Genomic DNA, 25416 nt, shown 5'->3' on the forward strand with positions numbered 1-25416 from the left:
TTTGTCAAAAGTTCATTGATCCTCTATGCATCGATCTATTTTTTAAATTTCCTGTCTTGTTTCTTCATTCTACTTGTCTATCTTACTTCACCAAGCCTACATTAGCTCAATTACTATAGCTTTACCGTAAGTGTTAAAATCAGTTAGGGCCCAGTGTGGTGGCTCATGTCTGTAATTCTAGCATTTTGGGAGGCCAAGGCAGAAGGATCACTTGAGCCCAGGAGTTTGAGATCCACCTGGGCAACATAGGGAGACCTCATCTCTACAAAAAATTTTAAAAATTAAAAAAACTAAAATCAGTTAGTATGAACCCTCCAAATTTGTTGCTTTTTTCAAAATTATTTCGGGTATTCTACATTCTTTGCATTTCCACATAAATTTTAGAATCAACTTATTTCTACAGGAAAGCCTATTATGTTTCTGATTGGAATTGTGTTAAATCTATAGGTCAATTTGAAGAAAAATGACATTTTACCACTACTGAGTTCTCCAATCTATGAATACAGTATATCTCTCCATTTATTTAAGGCTTTGCTTTCTTTCAGCAGTGTTTTGCAGTTTTCAGCATACAATCCTTTGCATATTTTTGTTAGATTTATTCTTAAGTATTTTGTTTTTTGATGTATTGTAAATGGTACTATGGTAGTATTTTAAAATTTTTAATTTCCAATCATTTATTTTTATAATACTGAAATTCAATTGTGTTTTGAATATTAGCCATATATATTGTGACTTGCTAACCTCACCTGTTGGTTCTAGGATCTATTTTATAGAATATTTGGGGTTTTTATATCTAGACAATAATTTCATTAATGCATAGAAACAAATACTGGAAGAAAAGGTGAGGCAAATTCATTTAAAAAATGGGTATAGAGAAAGGATTTCTAATTATGACTCAGAATCTCGATATAGTAAAAACAATTTGATAAATTTTGTTGCATAAAAAACCTTTTGTGTGGGAAAATACCATAAACAAAGTAAAAATACAACGGAGAAATTTGAAGAAAAAATTTGCAACATACATCATAAAGGGCTAATATCCCTAATATATAAAGAACTCTTAAAAATGGAGAGGAAAAAGTCCAAAAATATGACATGAAAATGGGCTTAAAACATGAACAGACCACACACACACACACACGATTTAAAAATGGCCCTTACACATATGAAAAGGTGTTCAACCTCACTCAAACAAATGAATGCAAATTAAGACTATACTGAGATACCGTTTCTCACCTACCAGATGGGGAAAATTAGATAGTGTGATGCCATTCTGATGAAAGGCTGTGAGAAGAGAAGACAGCTGTGAGGGGTTTTCAGCACTCGGCTCTCCAGTTCATCCTTCTACATAAGTTTCAGTGATGATCAAGGAAGATAACGTGAGGAGAAGAGAGTGCCCGTGCTGTTTGGTGCAGACTTAGAAAGGATGTTGGGAACAAAGCACTGGGGTGTTCTGGAGATGTTATCTGAGTTCCAAAGAGTGGATTTAATACATTTTAAAAAAATTTTCTAATTCCACAGGTTATTGGGGAACAGGTGGTGTTTGGTTACATAAGTTAAGTTCTTTAGTGGTAATTTGTGAGATTTTCGGTTCACCCATCACCCAAGCAGTATACACTGCACCCAGTTTGTAGTCTTTTATTCCTCGCTCCCTTCCACCCTTTCCCCCTGAGTCCCAAAGTCCATTGTGTCATTCTTATGCCTTTGCATCCTCATACTTAGCTCCCACTTATGAGTGAGAACATACAATATTTGATTTTCCATTCCTGAGTTACTTCACTTAGAATAATAGTCTCCAATCTCATCCAGGTTTCTGCAAATGCCATTAATTAATTCCTTTTTATGGCTGAGTAGTATTCCATCATCCATCTATCTATCTATCTATCTATCTATCTATCTATCTATCTATCTATAAAAAACAGTTTCTTCATCCACTCATTGATTGATGGGCATTTGGGTTGGTTCCATATTTTTGCAATTGCGAAATGTGCTGCTATAAACATGTGTGTGCAAGTATCTTTTTCGTATAATGACTTTTTTTCCTCTGGGTAGATACCCCGTAGTGGGATTGCTGGATCAAATGTAGACCTATACTGAACATACCCATTTATATCATCCTACAATTTCAAGTATATTTTCTCATATGATATGTGGCAAACAAAAGACATCTGTATCTTTTGATATGTGCTCTCTGTTAAGGTTGGTGCTGGTGCTTGAGAGTGACCTAAATTTTATGGGTCCCATCAAATGGAGGAAAAATTCTCTATAATTGACCTCAGATTTCATTAGGTGACAGATGGCCTATGCTCAGAACATAATCTATTAGAATCAGAAAACTACCTATTGTCTTGGATATTTATGGCAAATTATTAAAATGTTTTCAATCATCAATGCTAGCGTGTAGTCACAGCCCTTGGTGCAGCCTAAAGACAGATGAGCCCAGACCCCCACTCAGAAACAGACCATACCAAGGTAGAGAGGTTCAGCCAACCCAGCCAGCTCAACTCAGCTCAGAGTCAGACCTCTGACACTCTAAAGCAGCATTTTATGAAAACCTTGTTTTATTGCCTCAGTTTATGAAGCTGTTTTCAATCTCATTCAAGCCTTGTAACTCAGTGAGGAAGTCGGCTGTCTGATATATCCAGGTGAAATACAATAATTAAGGCCCAGAGAGGTTCTCTACCAGTTGTCCAACATCATAAAACTGATGGGAAGAGCCATAACTTCAAGCTACCCGAATCCTAGTCCTTTGCTTTTTGTTTCTATTGTGGAAGAATTCTTCCCAGAAACAGGATCACTCCCACAAGCAGGGATTCCATTATTTCAAAATTGAGTCAGGAATCTTAAGATTATGGGAGTAAAGCCTTGTTCAATTAACTAGACTCAAGATACAGAAACCAAGATGGGTGTGGTGGCTCATGGCTAGAATTCCAGCACTTTGAGAGGCCAAGGTGGAAGGACTGCTTGAGGCTAGGAGTTGGAGACCAGCCTGGGCAACACAGTGAGGCCCTGTCTCTATAAAAAGTAAAAAATTAGCTGGGCATGGTGGTGCACACCTGTTATCCTAGCTACTCAGGAGGATGAGGTGGGAGAATCATTTGAGCCCAGAAGTTCAAGGCTACAGTGAGCTAGGATCACATCACTGCACTCCAACCTGGGCGACAGAGCAAGACTGTCTCAAAAAAAAAAAAAAAGAAAAGAATAGAAACTAATACTCGATTTTATATATGGGCTCCTCCTTCCTCTTCCATCATAGCTTTCCCAGTATGATTCCCTTAATTTTCTTAACCCTAGTACAACCATCTCGTGATGCACAGACCAGATTTTTCCTCCACTGTTCCACCACTGGGACACGTTGTCTTAGGTCTATACAACATTGATCTAATCCCTGAAGATGAAGGGCTCACTTAAAAAAATTATCTATGTACTAAAAATGTATCTATGTCCGAGGCCTTCTTTGTACAGTCATCACTTGTTATCTGCCAGGGATTTGTTCTAGGACTTCCACAGATACTAAAACCACAGATGCTCAAGTCCTTTATATGAAATGGCCATACTTATTTGCATATAACCTATTCACTTCTTCTGTATATTTAAAATCATTTCTAGATTACTTATAAGACCTAATAAAATATAAATGGTATATAAATCATTGTTATACTGTATTTTTATGTGTATTATTTTTTATTACTGTATTATAATTTTTGGACATTTTTAATCTGTGGTGGGTTGAATTTGCAGATGCGGGACCATGAATATGGAGAATTGAGTATACTCAATTTTTTTATAAGCATAAAATTACACTCATTCCTAGACCTTTACCTCCTATACACTTCTGTGCTCAGGGCAGCTACGTATTTATGAGGCAAAGCCTCTCATTCAATTTTGAGAATAGGGAATTCACTCCTGATATCAGAGGGAGAGATGAAGCTGACCTACATGACACCTTAGCACAAAGAAAAATGTATCCTTCCCTCTGGGCGGATGTAGCTTTGCACAATGGTGCGGCTTGGCAAGTGGAATTCTAGCAGAGTTGTAGTCCTGATTAACTCCCTTGGCCAGCCATCTTTGTCTAACAGCCAAACTGCATGATCATACAAGGTAGCCGTGGGACTGGGATCCATGAAGATTATTTCCTTAAGATTTTTTTTAGTAACTGACAAGGCAAGTAGACACAGTCACTTCACAGTTTGTAATTACTTACTTGCAAGATTTAATATCTGCTCCCAGTTTAATGAGTTCCATGAAAGTAGGGACTCTGTCTTTACTCACTCCATATGCCAGTGCCCACTATAGTGCCTGGCACATCATAAGCACTCATTACTTGTTCAATTATCTTAATAGCTGTGGCTGCAATACTTTGGGAAGAGCAAAAAGATTATCTCATAACTCTTAGTTCATAACTCTCAGACATGACCGCTGTCCAGAAGTTTATGGAAAACACAAGAACCCACATGTAGAGAAGAGTGAAGAAGACAGGCAGAGACTGCTAGCTAGAAATGTTACAAATTCTAGACCATGGCCTACTACTGCTTCTGCATAATGTCCTATTTAAATAGAGTAGCAATATAAATGACAAAATCTGTGACTGGCCCTTTACTGGTCACTGATATTTGCACTTTATCAATGGCCTCCTGTTCCATCCAATACCATTCTTGTCTCTTTTTCAAATCCATTTTCCATAATACAGCCAGTGTGAAAACTGACCTGATTGAAGTATGGTTTCAGTTCAAAACCTTTCAATGGTTGCTGATTGCTTAGGAGAAAAAGGCACAAAGTTCTAATGATTTATAAAGCCCTATGTGGTTTGGCCTTTACTTAGCTCTGCAAACTCACCTAGAGTCATTCCCTCTGCTTTCTACGCTCTAGCCAGCTCCTTTCTATGCTCCTTTCACTTCCCTAAGGACATAATGTGCTCATTGCTGCTCAAGGCCTTCAAACATGCTGTTTCCTCTGCCTAAAATACTTGTTCTCCCTATGACAATCTTCACTTACTTGACTCGTGCCTCCTATAGGTCTTAACTTATATTGAGTTCTGAACACATACTGAAGGCATAAAGTGGGTCTCCCCACTTGCCCAGGAACTCTACCTTCTCTGTATCTTATTTTCCTCTGTAGTCCTGATCTCATTTTGTCCCATTTATACATCTGCATGATCTGAGCAGCATCTATCCCTCTCACCACAGGCTGAAGGTCTATTTGGCTCAGCATTTATCCTCCGCATTACCCAGGGGTTTGGCATACAGCACAGATCCTGATGTTTACCGAATAAATGAAGGGACAGTTTTTAAAGATGACCGAGACATTTTTGAAACAAAAGCTTTCACATATTTATTACTGAATCCACCCTACTAGCACAGAGCATACAGAAAAACAGAAAAAAATATTCCCAGTAAAACATGTGCAACTGTCCAGATAGTGGTGACATTTTCAGCTTGATATCGTAAGATGATCGTGAACTTGATACAGCATAAATATGTGTGCCATCTCATGTGCAATTCCTTATAGACCCAGCTTGGTTCTTCTCCAATGCCTCCTTTTGGAGTTGGACCTGATTTTACTACCAGGTTTCATCTGAATCCACTGGGGGATGGGACGATTTTGCTTTTGTTTCTTGGCCAGGAATCGCTTAATGGTGAAAGTCTTGTGAGAAGACATGGCGAGAAACAGAGTCAACCACACACCACTATGGCGGAGAAAGGGAGAGAGAGACAGAGACAATATTACCATAGGATAGGATAAGGTAACATGAAGAAATAACAAGACAAGAAAGAGGATCTTTGGTGCCACAGCGAGGGCTCATTGCCACTCAGGATCCCACAGGCAGCTCAGGAGCAGCTCAGGAGCCAGCAGCGGTCTGAGGAGTCTGATGGCTGTTCTGGTGGATCAGCAGCAAAGGCAGGAGTCCCTTTGTTCCTACTGTTCCTGACTTGATGCTACTCATTTCTCAGCAACATACTTCTGCTTCTCTTGTTAAATGTCCATCAAGAGGAATTATTTTCAACTTTAAAAAAGTTACGAACAGGTAATACCAGTTCATTACAGAAAAATTAAAGCAATAGAACACTAAAAAAAACTATTATCCCATCTAGCTAGAAAAAGCCCCAATATTAACAACTTGATATTATAAGAGCCTTCCAGTTAAGACAGATGTACATGCAGAATAGTCTTTCTATAAATTGAGATATTGTAGATATTATTTTGTAACTACAACTTATCTAACTAATATGTGACCCTTTTTTGGCAACTCTTTCTCAATAACCCTTTACATTTGGAGGTCTTAAATCTTTTCCAGTGTCCTGCTATGGCAAATAGTACAGAACAGGAAAATATGGTTGAAAATAGAAACCTATAAAACAAGTAATTCATCCCCACAACACTTAAAATATGAATGTATACATTTAAAACATGAGATTTGCTGTAAAACTACCTCATGGTACTTTCATGTTACTACTATTTTAAAAGCCACTGGCTGTGCATACTAATATTTTTATCTAATTATCAAAATTGACCACATTGCCATCTACTGAATTGCATGCTACCACTCCATTTAAAGATCTTGGGTCCTCCATAATTAACGAACATCAACCTGGGGCCAGAGACACAGTAGTTATTCTTAATGATTCAGGTGCAAAATAATGTCTACATCTCAGATTGTGAGAGTAATTACATGATGGCAGTAAAGTCTTACTGCAAACAGTGTTGCAGATATACAAACAGTATGGATCTGTCATGACAAAGGCATTTTTTTTTTTAACTCTAAGATAATGGCGATAGTGGTAGTGCGCAAAAAGTATGACTGTTTCTGACTGTCTGAGTTCACACACAGTGTCTAACCCAGTCTCTTCAGATGTGACCCAAGCTATTATCTTGGTTTCTGTCTTATGGCTCACTGTTGTGAGATGTTTATTCTATGTCTGGCATCTCCCCTAACATGCAGGCAGGAGGAAGAGAAAGAAAGAAAGAAAGGCAAAAGAGTACATGCTGTGAGGCTACCAGCTTTTAAGGAGCTTTACTAGGTATCTCTCTCAATACCTTTGATTACACCTTATTGGCAAGAACTGTGTTCCACTGCCATCCTTAGCAGTAATGAAGGATGGGCACTATAGTTTTTTAGCTGAGCACATGATGCCCCTAACCCCACACAAATCAGGTTCTGCTAAAGAAAAAGGAAGAAGAATGAATAGCAGAGTAGATAACTAGCAGTCTTTGCTATAACAATTTTGGAAAAGATAATTTAGGATACTTCTGTGAATTTCAGCTCTCAAAATAACCAAAAGAAAACAGAGGAAAATTTAAAAAAGAGAAAAAGGAAGTTCTCAATAGAAATACCTATTAGTCTAGGTATTGAAAAATGGGGTGGAAAAAAAGTCCAAATTGATGGGCAACCCATAAATATCATGGTAAGGAAATACCAGAAGAAATAAGAGTGCTAATTATACTGTCTGCCCTTCAACCCTAATATCCAAACTTCAGACACTTCTGAGACAACTGCCCTAGTGGGGAGGCCAGTGTCCCCAGATTTGTACATCTTCCCACTGGGAACTTTCAGGAGCAGGAGACTTTATATGCAAGTAACAGATGAGTAGGCAACTAAGTTGGGGTATAGTGTGGGGTGTGGTTGAGATACAAATGTTTCATGAAATATAAAACACTGAAAACTAAGCTCCAAGTATCCTTGTAGGAGTCTACAGGTTACGAGAATAACAAATAGGCCTGAAAATGCCAAATGGGTGATAAAGATAGGGAAAGTACACTACTATTTCTGCCCAATCCTTTTATTTTCTTCCCATACATTAGCAGCAAAGAACTTTTAGCTACCAATCACAGTTCATCTTAAATTGACCACATGCTGACTTTAGCTAGCTATCTAGCAGACCCTGTTCTACCCTTCGTATATTAATTCCCTCTATACAATCTATCAGTGACTATTTGGCTCCAACCACTTCAGAAAAAAAGTCTTCAAGAATACAGGGAAAGAACTAGACTGGGTTGCCAACAAACCCAGAGTCTTAACACCCTCTCCCTTGGGAACCCTGGTTGTACTGGTTAGGGTTCTTGAAGCCAATCTTGTTTGAAAGTCTTCTGTAAGAAAAATTTACTGTAGTAAGATAAAGAACTACAGTAGGACAAATAGTTTACTGTACTATTCCAAGTATTCATTTCCAATGAAGAGGATGATAGGGTGCTCACCTCTGGAGACACTTTGGGCTAGAAGCTCTGGCCAGGTATTTCCTGAAAGCTCAATGCCAGTGACATACAGCTCTTAGCTAGAACTAACTCTCATGGAAAGTTTTAAAAAGAAACTCAAAGAGATATCTGCTATCTGCATTGGAGACAGTGAAAGAACTGAAAGAACTGGCTATAATGCCAACTGAAATAAGCTTATAGCCAGTAAGTCAGTAGTCCTCATTCTAGTACAATAGTAATGGTTATGAGGGCAGTTTTACCTTAAAAGGAATGATTACACTTAGGAATTGCCCCACACATCTCAGGTGATTCAGAGGACCTCAAGGAGTTCAATTTTCTCAAGAAAATATTGAATTACATACCTCTGGCTATATGCTAAGTTATCTAATTAGTCTAGAGGCTGCAAATACAGTATAATATAGATCCTAAGTACTGGAGATACACACTTCATTCCAGAAAATTGAGAGATGGGAAATCATGGTACCAAGTAAAAAAACTGGGCAAATTCTAGAAACTGGATAGCCTATGCAAAGGCGAAGTTTATTAAGTGATCATAAATGGAAGGCCTGCTGCAGTTGAAAGAAAGCACATGTGGAGATGGAGGCTCATGAGATTTATTAAATCTCTATCAGATGCAATCATACTTGGCCATTTAACTGGCGCTTCAAGAAAGATGATATATCCCTAAACCCCGAGACATACATTTCCTGCCCCTTGCTGTCCTAAGCATAATCTTCAACCATATCTAGATGATTCTGAGGGTTCAAGGCACTAGTGCTTGTAAAATCAAGGTGCTCATAAGGGTCCCATTCTTTAACATCTATACTGAATATCAAAAATTGGACTCTGGATTTTGGCAAAAAGTATAGGCCCACTCCTCATTCTTCTACTTACTGGATATAGAGGTCATGTGCACACCAATGGCTGCCTGAGGAATACAGTAGTGGCAGCTATTTGGGCATAACTGGGGCCATTAAATGGTTAGACCACTTAAATTAGGCCATTAAATTAGACCACTGGGGCCATTAAATGGTTCCTCAAAATTCTTATTAGGCTCAGAAACAGAATTTGTTATATAATTTCCAAAGTTCAGTTGACTGAGCAACCTCAGCAATCAGTGATACAGCTATTATATATGACCAGCTATGTAAAAGTAATGCCAAAGAAATGGTAGCCATAATAAATGTGGTCTAAAACCACATGTCTTTAGATCATATTCTAGCTGGGAAAGGAGGAGGAGCATGTGCTACTAAATAAGGCAAATACCTACATCCCAGACAACAAAACACATGGGATGCAATACGATATGTCTATAAAGAAGTGGTTAAACTGAGTGGGCTTCATGGTGGTCCTGGCTCTCCATACCTTTTCATAAAGTAGGATTTTATAATAAGAAATGGAAATTTATACTAAGAAATTTTATACTTGTGAGAGCAATATTTTGATTTTTAAGTGATAAGTTGTGTGAAAATAATGGTGGCATCATATTGGTTTAAAGGTCAATGTGTTGTTTTAAACAAAAGTTATCAACTAAGGGTTGGATGGAGGTTGGCCATAACTTGCCTTGTAACTTAAGAAGTGTCATGGCTGGAAAGCCTCTATGTGATGTGAAAAGCACCCTTTGTTATTTGTAGCTCGGAACTGGAGAGTTCCTGCATCTTGTGGCTTTCTGAATCGCTGCACTCAGACAAGAAGAAGCACCTGCTGCCTGTTGACCACTACCTCTTCCTTACCCATCCCTAATCACTGTCTTTCCACATGTGGTTACAGTGAGATACTAGATCCCCCATTCGACCACCTGCTGCCTGTTGATCAACTCCTCTTCCTTGCCTCTCCTGTCTTCCTTCCCCACTATATAAACCCCTAACTTTGGCTGGAGCGAGGAGATGGATTTGAGGTTTGGCTCTGGTCTCTCTGGTTGACATCAACTGTAAAATAATAAGTCTTCCCTGGTAATACTTGCTTCTTTTTGTGCGGTAAGCAATGGGACCTAGACTGAGCCCCTAGTGTTTTGATATCACTATCACAAATCGTGAAGTGGATCTGTATTAGGCACACCTCTGCACTTTGTGAGGCTTTCTGAAGTCGTGGGAAGCATTTCTTGGAACCCACTGAGTAAATATCAGAGCACTCCGGAGTGGTTAAAGGTTATATTACTATTTAAGGTCATAAGGTTAAAGGTCATAAAATATTTTTAAATATGGAACTCCGGGAATCTTTTAACAAAAAAGTTTTTGTATCCAAACCATCTTGTGTGTCCCATGTCTGATTAAACTTGCAGACTAAAAATAAGAACTTTCTGTTCCCAAAAATATAAACATCTATTGGTTTCTTTTTTTTTTTTTTGAGATGGAATTTCACTCTTTTTGCCCAGGCTGGAGTGCAATGGTGCCATCTCAGCTCACTGCAACCTCTGCCTCCCGGGTTCAAGCAATTCTCCTGCCTCAGCCTCCCGAGTATCTGGGATTACAGGCGCCTGCCACTATACCCAGCTAATTTTTTTATATTTTTAGTAGAGATGGGGTTTCACCATGTTGGCCAGGCTGGTCTTGAACTCCTGACCTCAGGCGATCTGCCCGCCTCGGCCTCCCAAAGTGCTGGGATTACAGGCTTGAGCCACCACGCCCGGCCCATCTATTGCTTTTTAATGTTTTGAAAAACCACAGTATTTTGAAAAATACTGTGCTTTATTAATTTATTTTCCATTTCTAGTAATGGTGGCCCAGGTTATTTAGGTCAGTCTGCCAGCTGAAAACAAACCAACTAAAAAACTGGGTAAAATATATTTCAAATAATATTTTAAAAAGCCTCAAAGAGATTACAAAATAGTAAGGAATTATCAGGCCAAAAGTTAAGAGAAGCAAAGAATCAAGAGAAGTAAACAAGCCTGAAGCCACTTTTTCACGGAAAGCACTGCTAATCCCAGAACATTAGGACCTCCATTTTGACAGCCTTTCAGAGTACAGGGGAGATTGAAAACAAAACCCTGGGTTCATATAAGTTGGGGAGTCTGTCAGGAGACCTTCTCCTACAACAATCTGGGATCCAAAATCTCAGAGTGAAGGTGAACAAGAATTGTAATAATGTGAATGCGCTGAGACTCCTCTGAGTTGTCCAGGAAATATCAAACTTTGAACAGGTGGGCCCAAACTTGTGGTACCTGCAGGTACCCAACAAAAGCAAATATGTGTGATCTTTGGGACAAAGTATCTTAATTACAGGCCAGACAATTATTTCCACAAAATGACATTTCAAGTGCAATGACTAGCAGAGGGTCAAACATAACCATCATATAAGAAAATTGGAATCAATGATTAAAACAGACAATAGAAAGAGATCATTAGAAACTCTAGGTAGGACCCAGCATCTGTGTTTTAAAAGCCCACCCAGGTCATTCTGATGCATGTTAAAGTTTGAGAATCATTGCTTTACATTTTTATCATATAAATATACATCCCATAAAAAATATATAAATGTAATACATCAGAGAATGGACCCAAGAATTTGCATTTCTAACAAATTCCCAGATGATACTGATGCCACACCACACTTTGAGAACCACTGGTATGAAAAAAAGAATTTTAGTATACAGGTAAAGATAGTGGCCACCTGTGTGGAGAAGGGCTGTTACTTAGAAGCAATATGCGTATATTTCCTAGAACGCTGGTAATTTTCTATTTCTTAGCCTGGGTAGTTATTACACAGGTGTCATTATTAAACTACACATTTACACTTTAGTGCCTATTTTAATGCATAGTGAGATAACTGGTTTCCCTTTCCCATTCAATCATACAGTTCAAATGCCATGGCATAAATCCTGTCTACCATCATCCCACCACCTTCATTTATAATCAGTGCCTAAAGTATAAAATGTAAAAGTTTGTGAAGTTCCAAGACATAACTCCTTTCACTTTAGTTTGCAATGTAATTTTTCACAAAATTAAATAGCTTTGAAAATTAAGATGAGAAAAGTTTAGTCTAAGTTTCTGAAAACCATATTTAAAACACTTGTTTAAAATTCAGATATACTATCTACAGCCTTCATCCCTAATTTAAAAATATCTACAAAACTAAAAAGAAACTATCTTAAATTTTTAACAAAGTGTCCAATTTTAAAAATTACACTTTTTCTTCACAAGTTGAAAGAAAGAGGAAGAAAATCCTACCTTTTTCAAGTCTGAATTTCCTACTCCAAAGAGGCAAAGATGCTTGCTTCTCTCCAAATAAAATCTGAAAAGAAAATATCCAGTGTGTAATGGTAACAGTAAGATCCTACTATTTTCAGTTAAACCTTACCTATGGGTGAAAGTAATGTTCATCAATTGGCCTGAAATTTGTGAAAACCTTAAGAGAAAATATGGGAAGTCTTTTTGCAGAAAGAGAGGCAATGACAACAAAATTGAAACACATAATATTAAACTGATCAGTGCAGCCTGTGCTTGCTTTTGAATTCCCACTCACAAATCCTCAAACAACATTAATAAAATGTGGGATGTGTACACCTGTTTCTTGTGTTTATGAAAAATAAGCTCTTTGGGGGGATTAGATTCTTCCAAAAACTTCAAAAAACAGTAATATTTGCCATTTTTTTGATTCATGGTATCAACATAGTTATTATACAAGCCCTCCTCACCTTTCCTCTGTGAGGAAACCATTATAACAGTTTTTTAATATACATTTCTTTCTCTCTTTTTTGAGACAGGGTCTCATTCTGTTGTCCATGCTGGAGCAGAGTAGCATGATCCTAGTTCACTGCAGCCTCAAATGCCTGGCCTCGAGTAATCCTCCTGCCTCAGTCTCCTGAGTAGCTGGGACTACAGGTATGTCCCAGCATGCCTGGCCTGTAACAGTTATTATAGTTACTGATTCTGGCAGCTAGGCAGTAGCTGTCTATGCCTTGTGATGTACCAGACAGGTATCTGAACAACCAAATAGTCCCCACGGCAAGGTCTGTGTGTAATGCTTCCCTGTGGCAAGCTATTGACTGAGGCTATGGCAAAAACATATGCAGTTGGGTTTCGTTATGCCTATAAACATCATGATACGTCCAACGTCCATTTATGTGGTAACACCTAGCCAGACCCTATTATACCTCTTGCTTTGCTCAGCACTATTATACCTCTTGCTTTGCTCAGCACTATTATACCTCTTGCTTTGCTCAGCACTATTATACCTCTTGCTTGCAGAGAGCTGTATGCACCCATCCCTTACAACGTCCTCTCCTTCCACTGTTGCAAAATGGCCATATGTTATGATGCCTAATCATTATCATATCAACTACAGGCTATGTGGCAAGACGGTGATGATAGCTTAGCAAGGATTGTTTCTGAATATCGAATGTTAGATCCAGATGGTCAGACAAGTGAAAGGCAGTTTTTGCACCATGTGAGTTAATACACTGCAATTTCAAGATAATATAGCTCAGGATAAAAGAGGTTTGATAAGCTCGCTTCCTGAGCAGGTAGAACAATGGGTTTTAGTAGTCTAAATACATCTCCTAGGCGGATTTGGGGAGACGTGAAAAGCCACACACACTGAACACTGCCAATCCAATGTCCTCTGTGTCCTTTACTCATAATGTAACCTTCACCAAGCCTCAAACCCAGTCTTCTCTGGGATCACTTCGATTTAGAAAGTAATAATCATTTTTTTAAACAAAAGCATAACCATGGCCTCGGAATAGAGCTGATCTTAGGAGAGCAGTGCTCCTCCTCCTCCTCACTGACAACAATACCTTAAGCACATAATTCGTTCTACAAAAGGACATCCTCACTCAGTTCTTTTGAGTAGAAAATTCTAAATTATCCAAGACTTAGCTGAGCTTGTTATATTAAATGGTGTTTACCTGGTCTTAAGGATAAAATATGCTACAGTAAAGCACAAAATATGTAGTATCTTTTCATTAATGTCTACAAATTGTACTGGATTATGAACCCTCTATACCTTTTGGACTATAAAGTTAACCTTAAGAAACCAATCTATAAAATTGCTGCATTATATTTTTCAACACAATCTGAGTTTTCCTCCCTACTCCCAGGTCACCACTATACCCTCCCCTCCACCCTTTTTTTTTTTTTTTTTTTCCTCTGTGAGAATATCAGGCTCACATATTAAGTGCCACTTAATAAGAGCTGTATTGTATCATCTAGGTCACCCAGTAGGTATAGAGAGGACATTAGTGATTTCCCTTGGGCTAGGCTAAAATACTTCATCTCATACATAGTTTTAATATACTTTATTATAATAATCAGTTGGCTTAAAAAACCCATCATAGAACTCTCAAAGCATCCTACTCCTTCAAGACAGCCCTTGCCAAATGCTTTGAATATTCTTGTTGACTGTCCTGTCTTTCCTATGTATCCTCTTACAAGAACCAGTCTCGGGATTTGTGAGATATTCTAGTCATTTGTGAATCTACTTTGCTTCACATGAGTTGATAACATCCACGATGTCACCTTCAAAGCAAAGTTCTTTGTACTTTCCATTCATTGGTTTTATTCTCTGATGTATTAAACCACAATTACTTTTGCACCAATCTAATAGTTTGGATATTTGTCCCCACCCAAATCTCATGTTGAATTCTAATCCCCAATGCTGGAGGTGGGGCCTAGTGGGAGGTGTTTGGGTCGTAGGAATGGATCCTTTGTGGCTTGGTGCTGCCGTCGTGACAGTGAGTTCTTGTGAGTCTGGTCATTTAAAAGTGTGTGGTACTTCCCTTTCCCCAACTGTCTCTCTCACTCTTGCTTTTGCCATGTGACGTGCCTGCTCCCACTTCACCTTCTGCCATGAGTAAAAGCTCCCTGAGGCCTCCTCAGAAGCAGAGCAGATGCTAGTGCTATGCTTCCTGTACAGTCTGTAGAAACATAAGCCAATTAAACCTCTTCTTTATAAATTACCCAGTCTCAGGTATTTCCTTACAGCAATGTAAGAATGGCCTAACACATTCTCAATCATTTGACAAAAATTTTCATCCTAAATATCTTCTGTATGGCAGGTGGTTTCTGAGCAATCTTTAATTTTGAAACTGAAAGTACTCAAGTATTTTATATGCAGAGGTAGGGCTGTTCTTACAAGTTTTTTTCTTTTTGTAGCACTTCCGCTGTTACTGAGTCATCCGCATCACATGACATTTGTATCAGATGGGCACAACTGTCTGTGTATTTCATGCTGTTTGTTGACTTATGAGCCCAGGGCATCACTATACCACTTGCTAACTTACTTTCCTTAGCATGTCCTCTTTCAGCTTTCTCTACATCCTTGGTTGGCACATGACCTAAAATCAAAGTGGTATTTAAAAGGCTTTTCTCACATATACAACTCTCACTTTCTCTACATCATCCTGCAAGTTGAAATATTTTATCTCTTCTGTATTTGCGACCACTGTCACAGTGGTTAAAAGAACTCTGGAGGGCCGGGCACAGTGGCTTATGCCTCTAATCCCAGCATTTTGGGAGGCTGAGGCAGGCACATCACCTGCCTGCATTTTGGGAGGCCGAGGCAGGCACATCATCTGCCTGATCTTGGGAGGCCGAGGCAGGTCAGGAGTTCAAGACCAGCCTGACCAACATGGTAAAACCCTGTCTCTACTAAAAATACAAAAATTAGCCAGGCATGGTGCCTGGTGCCTGTAATCTCAGCTACTTGGGAGGCTGAGGCAGAAGAATTGCTTGAACTCAGGAGACGGAGGTTGCAGTGAGCCAAATCACGCCACTGCACTCCAGCCTGGGAGACAGAGCGAGACTCCTTCTCATTTAAAACAAAACAAAACAACAACAACAACAACAAAAGAACTGTGGAAACAAACTGCACAGGCTCAAGTCTCACTGCCACCACTAGCTGTTAGTGTGACCTTGAACACATTTCTTAGCCATGTTGTTCCTTTTTTCTAATCTGTAATATGTGGATAATAATATCTAACATCATAAGGTTGTTATAAAGCTTATGTAGGTGAGGATTTAGCATAGTAATGAGTGTAAAATATTTAGGACAATGCTTGGCACATAACAAACACAATACAGGTCTTAGCTGTTATTTTTATATCTACAGCTGTATAAAGCCTACAGTTGTTGAAATTATAAATGTTCCCAGTTTTAAGATTTCTGTGTTGATTCTGCTGTACTAATGTCACTATCTTGACTATTTAATAGGAAGATATCACATACACAGACTATAAGCTCCTCAAGAGGTTATATTTTTCTTGGATACTCAAGGATGCTCAGAAGAGTAATTGAGCACATGATAACGCTTTCGTCGTCACACCAGATACAGAGCATTTCCTTGAGGCTGCCTACCACACAACCACTAGTTATGGTTGCAGGGGTCACAAACACTCCTGGTTCCCACAATATCTGAAATAAAAAAACACAATACCAGAGGTATTGCCCATGGTAACATAAACCAAATATGCCCCCAGGCAGCTGATAGCAAGATTATACATGCATGTGTCACACACAGGCTTATTCACCCAGAGATGGTCAATATTAATGTTCAAAGATTACTGCTACACTCAGCCATCTTCCTTTGACAAGAAAGAATACAGATTTTTTTTGAAAAAAGTTTTGCTCAAAAATCTATGAAAGATGCTCAGTTTCTGGGGGTAAAGTATAAGTCTGGTGCTGGTTGAATGCTGACTACAGGTGTAGAAGGAATAGGTGCGGACCCACCTCTTCAATGAGAGTTCATTTAGGTAATCAGGTAAATCTGATGCTGACAGACAAAAGAATGGCAGATGCTGAAATGATTTTCCTTATTCTCTATTTTCGGGAATATTTCACAAGAACTTCCCTGCTTTAGTAAGAAACAGATGTTTCCCCCGTATGGTTTCTCACTATCTCAAGAGCCACTTTTGTCCATATTCAACATGCATAAATATTTCAGTAATTTGTCTTCTGCCTAGGATGTAGAAACCTAGAAAGAGCATCGCTCCTATGCCAACAACCAGAAGAACTACGAAATAATTTTTCCTGAAACTCAGAGCTGACTGAGGTTAGGAAGACCAACTGGACTTTCCCAGTATGAGAACTAAAAGTCCCATATCCTGGGAAATTCCTCAGATCCAGGCAAACTGGAACAACTGGTCACCCCACCTAAGGTCACAGACCAATAAAGTAGCTTGAAATGCAAGGAAAGACTGACCTGGCAAAGGAGCAAAGGGACATGAGCACTGAAGAAGAGACATCAAGTACCTCATACACTGATAAGAATTCAGCTAAAATTGTTAATGAACTGCTAAAGGTCAAGTGTGGACCAGCATAAGAGTATAAAACCCCTGGGAGCCTCAGACATAAAGACAGTTTGCTTCCACTTTCAGTCTCTCTTCCATGATCTCTACTGGGTACTGATGGAAAAGACTTGGGACAAGGCAGGAGACTAGAGAGAGCCTCCTCGGTGGTGAAGATCTATTAGGGGAAGATATGGTTTGGCTTTGTGTCCCCACCCAAATCTCATGTCAAATTGTAATCCCCACCTGTCGAGGGAGGGACCTGGTAGGAGGTGATTGGATCATGTGGGTGGTTTCCCCCGTGCTGTTCTTGTGACAGTGAGGGAGTTCTCATGAGATCTGATGGTTTAAAAGTGGCACTTCCCCCTTCACTCTCTTTCCTGCCACCATCTAAGACGTGCTTTGCTTCCCCTTTGCCTTCTGCCAGATTGTAAGTATCCTGAGGCCTCCCCAGCCATGTGGAACTGGTAATTTATACATTACCCAGTCTTGGGTAGCTCTTTATAGCAGTGTGAAAACAGACTGATACAGGGAAGTAAGCTCTTACTGTGGAAAAGGCAAAAAATCTGCCCAGACCTTTCCTTACCCAAGACTGAGGTTGGACCAGGATGACCAAGTCTTCTGGCCTCCTCTACCAAGATAGCAAGCACCAAGTAACAAGCAGGGTGAAAGGCAAAAGCATGGAGAGAGACTCCTGTGTGGTATAGGCTCATTGGGAAGGCTGCAAGCTGAGAATGAAATAGGATATTGAGAAAATCCCTCTAGCACGCTACCCTAAGCAAAAGGTAATATTAGAGGAAATCCAGCCTGGTAGTGTACTGAAGATGGACCAATAAAACCCAAACCCAGCTTAACTACTGAGTAAGCTGATTCAAGACCCCACATTACTGACCTAGCAGAAAAAGCATGCTTATTTTGGGGCATAGATTATCTCAACCCCTACTGTCCTACACAAGATGCTTGGCATTTGATAAAATATTATGAGCATGAAAAAGAAAAAAACAACTCATTGTGAAGAGGGAAAGTAATCAACAGAACCACACTCTCAGATAACCTAAGTGTTAGAACTAAGAGAGATGGAACTTAAAATATATTTGATTAATATATTAATCATATATATTGAAGGTTCTAGTGGAAAAAAATAGACAGCAACATGAATGACCAGAGGGGAATTTCAGCAGAGAAAAAAAATGTATACATTAAATGAATATGCTTGAAACAGAAAACATAGTAACAGAGATAAAGTAGTCTAAAGCAGTGGTATACAACTAGGGGCAATTCTGCCTTTCTGGAGACATTTGGCAGTATCTGGAGATATTTTTGGTTGTCACCACTGGAGGAGTGCTGCTAGATCTAGAGGGTGGAGGCCAGGGATGCTGCTGAACATCCTATAACGTACAGGTGAGCCTCATACGACAAAGAATTATCCAGCCCAAAATGTCAGTAGTGCCCAAACTACTTTAGCCTGACTGATAAAAAAAAAAAAAAAAAAAGAAGTCACAAATTACCAACATCTGCAATGAAAAAGGGGACAATGCTACAGGTCTCAGGACATTAAATGGATAGAATAATATCACAAATTATTGTATGCCCATAAAGTCAACTTAGTCATCGAAGTCTTGTAAGGAAATGGACCGATTCCTTACGAGATGGGTACCACCAAAGCTCATGTAAGTGCATAACCTAAGTAGTTCTATGTCTATTAAAAATGTTGAATTGTGTAGTTAAAAATCTTGTAACAAAACTACAGGCCCAAATGGCTTCACTACCAAAAGCCAGAGATCAGGACAAGACCAAGCCTTTCTCAGTGCCAGGAGGAATGCTTGAGCTTCAACTCCCAGTTCCCACCTCTGTTATGCTTCCAGGGATTCCCAAATATTTTGCATTCTGTGGTGTTCACACCTCAATTCTATCTCACAGTGCTGACCTGATCACAGCTGAAAGGTGCTGTTGCACGTAAGAGTGACCTTTGCATGTTGGGTGAAAGGGAAGCCTCAGAAAGGCAGTAATTTGAGCCAGTGGTAGACATTCTTTCCCAACTCAACTTGCCAAGGCTTTTTCGCTTAAAGCTTTCTTAAATTCTTAACAAATTACATGGCTGTGTGATGGTAGATCCTCCCACCCTGATGGGGCAATCTCATTTCAGTCACCTGCAGGTGTCTACTGGGGTGGAGATCCAGCTTCTAAGGCTTTGTCAAATACTGTGGCTCCTGAGGCAAAGCAGTTCAGAAGCATAGCTGAGACTGAGCCTCATGATGGGACAGTAATATGGTTTGGCTGTGTCCCCACCCAAATCTCATCTTGAATTGTAACTTCCACAACTCCCACGTGTCGTGGGAGGAACCCAGTGGGAGGTGATTGAATCATGAGGGCGGGTCTTTCCCGTGCTGTTCTTGTGATAGTGAATAAGTCTCATGAGCTCTGATGGCTTTAAAAATGGAAGTCTCCCTGCACAAGCTGTTTGCCTGCTGTCATCCATGTAAGATGTGACTTGCTCCTCCTTGCTTTCTGCCATAATTGTGAGGCCTCCCCAGCCATGTGGTACCGTAAGCGCAATAAACCTCCTTCTTTTGTAAATTGCCCAGTCTCGGGTATGTCTTTATCAGCAGCATGAAAGACTAATACAGACGGGTAAGCAGTGAATAGGCAAAACACACTCGTGGGTGAGGTAGCTCACAAACAGCCTTATCTTTCCAAAGGAAGACATAAACCAAGTGTGTTGATCCATTTTGCGTTGCTATAAAGGAATACCTGAGGCTGGGCAACTTATAACGAGTTTTATTTGGCTTATGGTTTTGCAGGTGGTACAAGCATGGCACCAGCATCTGCTAGGCATCTGACGCTTTAACTCTTGGTAGAAGGTGAAGGAGGAGCAGGTATGCCGCATGGCGAGAGATGGAGCAAGAGAGATGCCAGGTTCTTTTGAACAATTGGCACTCATGTGAACTAACAGACTAAGAACTCTTTCCATGGAACTAGAGGCTCTAGGAGGACTGGATTAGGACTGCATCCAGTACACACTGATGTAAAGCTAACATCTTCCCTCATCACACTGCTTTTGAGAGCCATTCAAAACACTAAAGATCGAGATATTGGAGTCTGCCCATTTTATATTCCATAACTAATGGAGACTGCTCAAGTGAAAGCTTAAATTTACAGGTAATTTTCTGTCCCTATCTACACTTCAGACTAGAGCATCGGCAATTTCTTCACTAAAGCTAATTACTTTTTAAAGTGGTGTGACTGACAAAAAGAAGTCAGCCCAAGGATGCTGCAGTGCCAGAGTTTGTAACAATATAATTAGGAGTGAAGGTTGGTGAGGTGACCACCCTCCCTGATGACATCTTTCTTCCTTTCTCTATAGTTTTACAGTTCACTTATGCAAAACTGGACAATCAAACAGCCAAAGCAGTAGAGATAGGTCTGCCAGCAACTGAATTGGTTCTAATGCAACAGCTGAGGGAAGTTTGAGCCTTTCTCTGCAGTCCTAGACCATCTGTAATTAGGTTGTGGTTCTTTAACTGCCAAGGCCTTTGAGTTAAGCTGGGTTAGTAAGGCTGTTTGATATGGATCGCATAGGATAAGAGTAGGTAGTGGTATTTTCTAGGAGATAAGAGTCAATGTGAGTAGTTTTTTGGGTGGGGTGGGCGGTGGGGAAGGCAGTTTTTCTAAACATTATAAGAAGTTTCCAATATCTCAAAACTTTTGTAATAGTGTTTTCCCAAAGAAATATAATGTGAGCCCCACATATAGTTACAATTTAAAATTTTCTGAGTCATGTTAAAAAATAAATAGGAACAGGTAAAATTAATTTGAATATATTTTATTTAATCTGATTTATTTAAAATACCATTTAAGCATGTAATTAATATAAAGGTGGATAAAATATTTTAAATTAAAAAGGAGACTTTAGGCTGAGTGCAGTGGCTCACACCTGTAATCCTAACATTTTGGGAGGCGAGAGGATTGCTTCAACTCAGGAGTTTGAGATCAGCCCGAGTATGTTTCTCATAGTGAGACCTCATCTCTACAAAAAAATTTAAAAATTAGCTGGGCATGGTGGTGCATGCCTGTGATCGGGAGGCTGAGGCAGCAAGAGGATGGCTTGAGCCAAGGAGATGAGGTTGTAGTGAGTCATGATTGAGTCAATGCACTCTAGCTTGGGCAACAGAACAACACTCTTCCTCAAAAAAAAAAAAAAAAAAAAAAAGGATCAAGTGCAGTGGCTCACACCTGTAATCCCAGCATTTTGGGAGGCCAAAATGCTCAGGATCACCTGAGGTCAGGAGTTCCAGACCAGCCTGGCCAACATGGTGAAACCCCGTCTCTACTAAAAATACAAAATAATTAGACAGCGTGGTGGCACATGCCTGTAGTCCCAGCTACTTGGGGAGGTGAGGCAGGAGGATCACTTGAACCTGGGAGGCGGAGGCTGCAGTGAGCCGAGGTTGCACCACTGCACTCCAGCCTGGGCAACAGAGTAAGACTCGTCTCCAAAAAAGAAAAAGAAAAATTGGCCGGGTGCGGTGGCTCACGCCTGCAATCATAGCACTTTGGGAGGCTGATGAGGGCAGATCATCTGAGGTCAGGAATTCGAGACCAGCCTGGCCAACCATGACCAACATGGTGAAACCCCGTCTTTACTAAAAATACAAAAATTAGCCGGGTGTGGTGGCAGGCACAGCTACCACAATCCCAGCTACTCGGGAGGCTGAGACGGGAGAATCACTTGAACCCGGGCAGCAGAAGTTGCAGTGAGCCGGGATTGCGCCACTGCACTCCAGCGACAGAAGGATACTCCGTCTCAAAAAAAAAAAAAAAGGAAAAAAAGAGACTTTAAAAGCTGGTGTGCGTTTTAACATTTGTAGCACATCTTTTTTCAGACCAGCCACATTTCAAGTGCTGAATAGCTACATGTGATTCAATGAGCTTTGGTCAGCTCAGCTTTACAACCTCTCAGGTTCTTTCTCTAAGCAAACTCTCTTAGGTTCTGAAATTGAGAAGTCGTGGAGGGTGAGTATTGGATTACAAAGCCTTTATGATTCCAACAACTCTTAGTTAATACAAGCATCCGTCCTGTCTCTTGATGTCCTAGTGACTAAAGACATGTCTAGAGAAGAAACTCTTTTAACTATATTTTTATATAGTTACATGGCAGCCTTTGAGAAAATTGAGAATTAAGGCCAGGCCCAGTGCAAAATGAAAATGTTGTGGAGGTGGCGGGGAGGGGAGGCGGGTGCTGGTTTAAAAATTAAGAATTTCAAGATTGCCATAGCAGAGCAAGAAAATAAGTACAGGGCCCTTCTGAGCCCTATGTGACTGCACGGGTGGGACCCTTTTGAAGCTAGTCCTGGTCAGGGTTTATGTCTCTGGATGAATCCAGATGTGTAAAAGGCAAGGAAATGGCGAGATTCCTTGGGCTATCTTTGAGAAACGGGGACCTTAAAGGAGACTGCAAAATCTTACCTACTGGAATTAATGGAGGAAAAGAAAGTGTTAGCGCCTGTGAGAACGCCTTGGAAAGAGGCAGTGAGCAGATGAGGCAGATAGGTAAGACACTTGCTTTTGCTGATTAAACCACTGATGAATCAGTGCCACTCACATCCTGGGTAATTCTAGGGACACTAGTTGGACAACGCTGACATCTGAAGAGGTGGCAGGGCGGAACATGGATCCCTTTAAGGCTACTTTATTGTCGATTTCCTCCTTCTCTAAGCTAGAAACAGGGGGTGCCTGAGTGGCCTCCAGAAGCCACTACTGTAGGCCAGGAGCAGCGCCTCACGCCTGTAATCCCAGCACTTTGGGAGGCCGAGGCGGGCGGATCACCTGAGGTCGGGAGTTCGAGACTGGTCTGACCAATATGGTGAAACCCGTCTTTACTAAAAATACAAAAATTAGCCGAGTGTGGTGGCGCGCGCCTGTAACCCCAGCTACTCAGGAGGCTAAGGCGGGAGAATCGCTTGAATCCGGAGGCGGAGGCTGCAGTGAGCCGAGATCACACCACTGCACTCCAGCCTGGGCGACGGAAGGAGACCCTGTCTCAAAAAACAAACAAACAAACAAAAACGCTACTACTGTTGGAGTCGGCTTGAGCTGTGGCATTGTTGTTTCCAGCCCGTGACCCTCACGCCGCCCTGCTCGTTGGGCGGACCGGGCCCTGGCGGCGGGTGAGGAGGAACCTTTACTTACCGGCGCCCTGGCCTCTGCTTTTTTCCCACTCTAGGACGCAAATCTCGATCTGCAAGGGCCTGGGGCGCGGGCGGAAAAGGCGGGCCCAGCTCCCTCAGGTCTGCGTGTCACCGACCCGAACCCGCTCCGTCGTCCTGACGCCCCCGGCCTAGCTGCAGCCACCTTGTCGCAGGGGCCTTGGTGTCTCTGAGACTCCGAGACGCCTCGCCCCCACCTGGCGTTCGGAAGCGGTTGCCTCGCTGGGCGCAGCAATTCAACCGCCGCGCGCCGGATGCTAAGACGGCGATTTCCCCGGATGCTAAGGCGGTGATTTCCCCAGTGACAGGCCCCGCCCCGGCCCCGCCCAGGCCCGGGCGGTCCCGCCCCACTGAGCTGTGGCCCGGGGGGCCGTGGGTCCGACTCCTGCGTGTGATGTGTCACCAAGTTGACTTTGGGGTCCCCCATTCTTCCTTAGTTCTCTATTTTACCTCAGCGCGTTGTCTAGCTGCTGCCTGGCCACGGTACTTAGCACACAGCGTGACTTAATACTGGATAAACGAGGAAAGGATTCGTACGCCCTGGCGGGGCCAGAGGCTCACAGCTTGGGTTCCCGCGAGCACACGAGCCAGGAACCGCCAACGCCTCCAGGGGGCGCTCTCCCTCCCATCGAGCCACCGCCGGGCCATTGGAGACCAGGAGGACCTCTCAGCTCCATCCCTGCGTCTCTAACAATTGTCTCATCTCCCTGCCTGGAGTCAGTATTACCACTCCCATAACACAGATTTTTAAAATGCAACTAAATTTTAAATGAGTCACTTTATTTAAAAACAACATGAACAAAATGGGATTTCTGCTAATGCAAATATCTATACAAATTTAACGATTTTGGTTCTAATTCTAGATGAAAAGTCAAATCTCCTGTTACATATTAGAAAAGTCAAATCTCCTGTTACATATTAGAAGTTTACCTCTTGTTACCTTTACTGCAACTGCAATGGCAGTTTCAACTGTTTCAACCAAATAATGTAGTTGGAAATGCTGTTATTAGAAGTGTATCTTCCCAGCATTTTGGGAGGCCAAGGTGGGTGGTTTACTTCAGGTCAGGAGTTCGAGACCAGCCTGGCCAACATGATGAAACCCTGTCTCTACAAAAATACAAAAATTAGCCGGGCGTGGTGGCGGGTGCCTGTAATCCCAGCTGCTCAGGAGGCTGAGGCACGAGAATCGGTTGAACCCTGGAGGCAGAGGTTGCAATGAGCTGTACTCCAGCCTGGGCAACAGAGTGAGACTGCATCTCAAAAAAAAAAAAAAAAAGTGGATATGACAGTTCGAATTAGATCTAAAACCTTTCCTAATTACACCAGTTAAATCATGAAATCATGCAATAGTAGAACAGGTGTCTTACCTACCTGCATTATCCTGTAAATATTGACATGTTATTCTACATAATCATAAACTGACCGATCACACATAGCTTTAAATCTAATCATCATAACTTTAAAAACTGTATTTGAATAAAATCAGTGTATTTCTAAATCTGTCTTTAACAGATGCAAAGATGTAAATTTGAAATGTCTTGGTAAATGAGGTTAACACAATATAAATATTTTTGACGAATTCATCATAATTTGTTCATTTTAAGGAGATTGATTTTATTTTCTTGAAGCTTAAGGAGGACTTTGATATTTTAAATGTATCTAAAATTTAAATTTTATTAAATTTTACATTTCACGTTTCTTTTTTTTATTGATTGAAACAAGCATTTCACATTTCACATTTCTTTTTTTTATTGATTGAAACAAGCATTCCATAGTCATTTCAAATAGTGTACAAAGTAT

At 40.7% G+C, this 25416-nt stretch overlaps 1 protein-coding gene across 1 annotated transcript; it reads right to left on the reverse strand.

Moving 5' to 3' along the window:
• Nucleotides 1–5305: 5305 nt before the first annotated feature.
• RPL39L (ribosomal protein L39 like) lies at nucleotides 5306–23935 on the reverse strand. Its single transcript, XM_008955873.7, has 3 exons — nucleotides 23600–23935; nucleotides 12357–12420; nucleotides 5306–5686 (listed from the first exon to the last, which is right to left on the reverse strand). The coding sequence occupies exon 3, from the start codon at nucleotides 5656–5658 to the stop codon at nucleotides 5503–5505; it is 156 nt and encodes a 51-aa protein (XP_008954121.1). The 5' UTR covers nucleotides 5659–5686; nucleotides 12357–12420; nucleotides 23600–23935; the 3' UTR covers nucleotides 5306–5502.
• Between the last annotated feature and the right edge of the window lie 1481 nt (nucleotides 23936–25416).

Source organism: Pan paniscus, chromosome 2 (assembly GCF_029289425.2).
Source record: "Pan paniscus chromosome 2, NHGRI_mPanPan1-v2.0_pri, whole genome shotgun sequence".
Taxonomy (NCBI): Eukaryota; Metazoa; Chordata; class Mammalia; order Primates; family Hominidae; genus Pan; species Pan paniscus.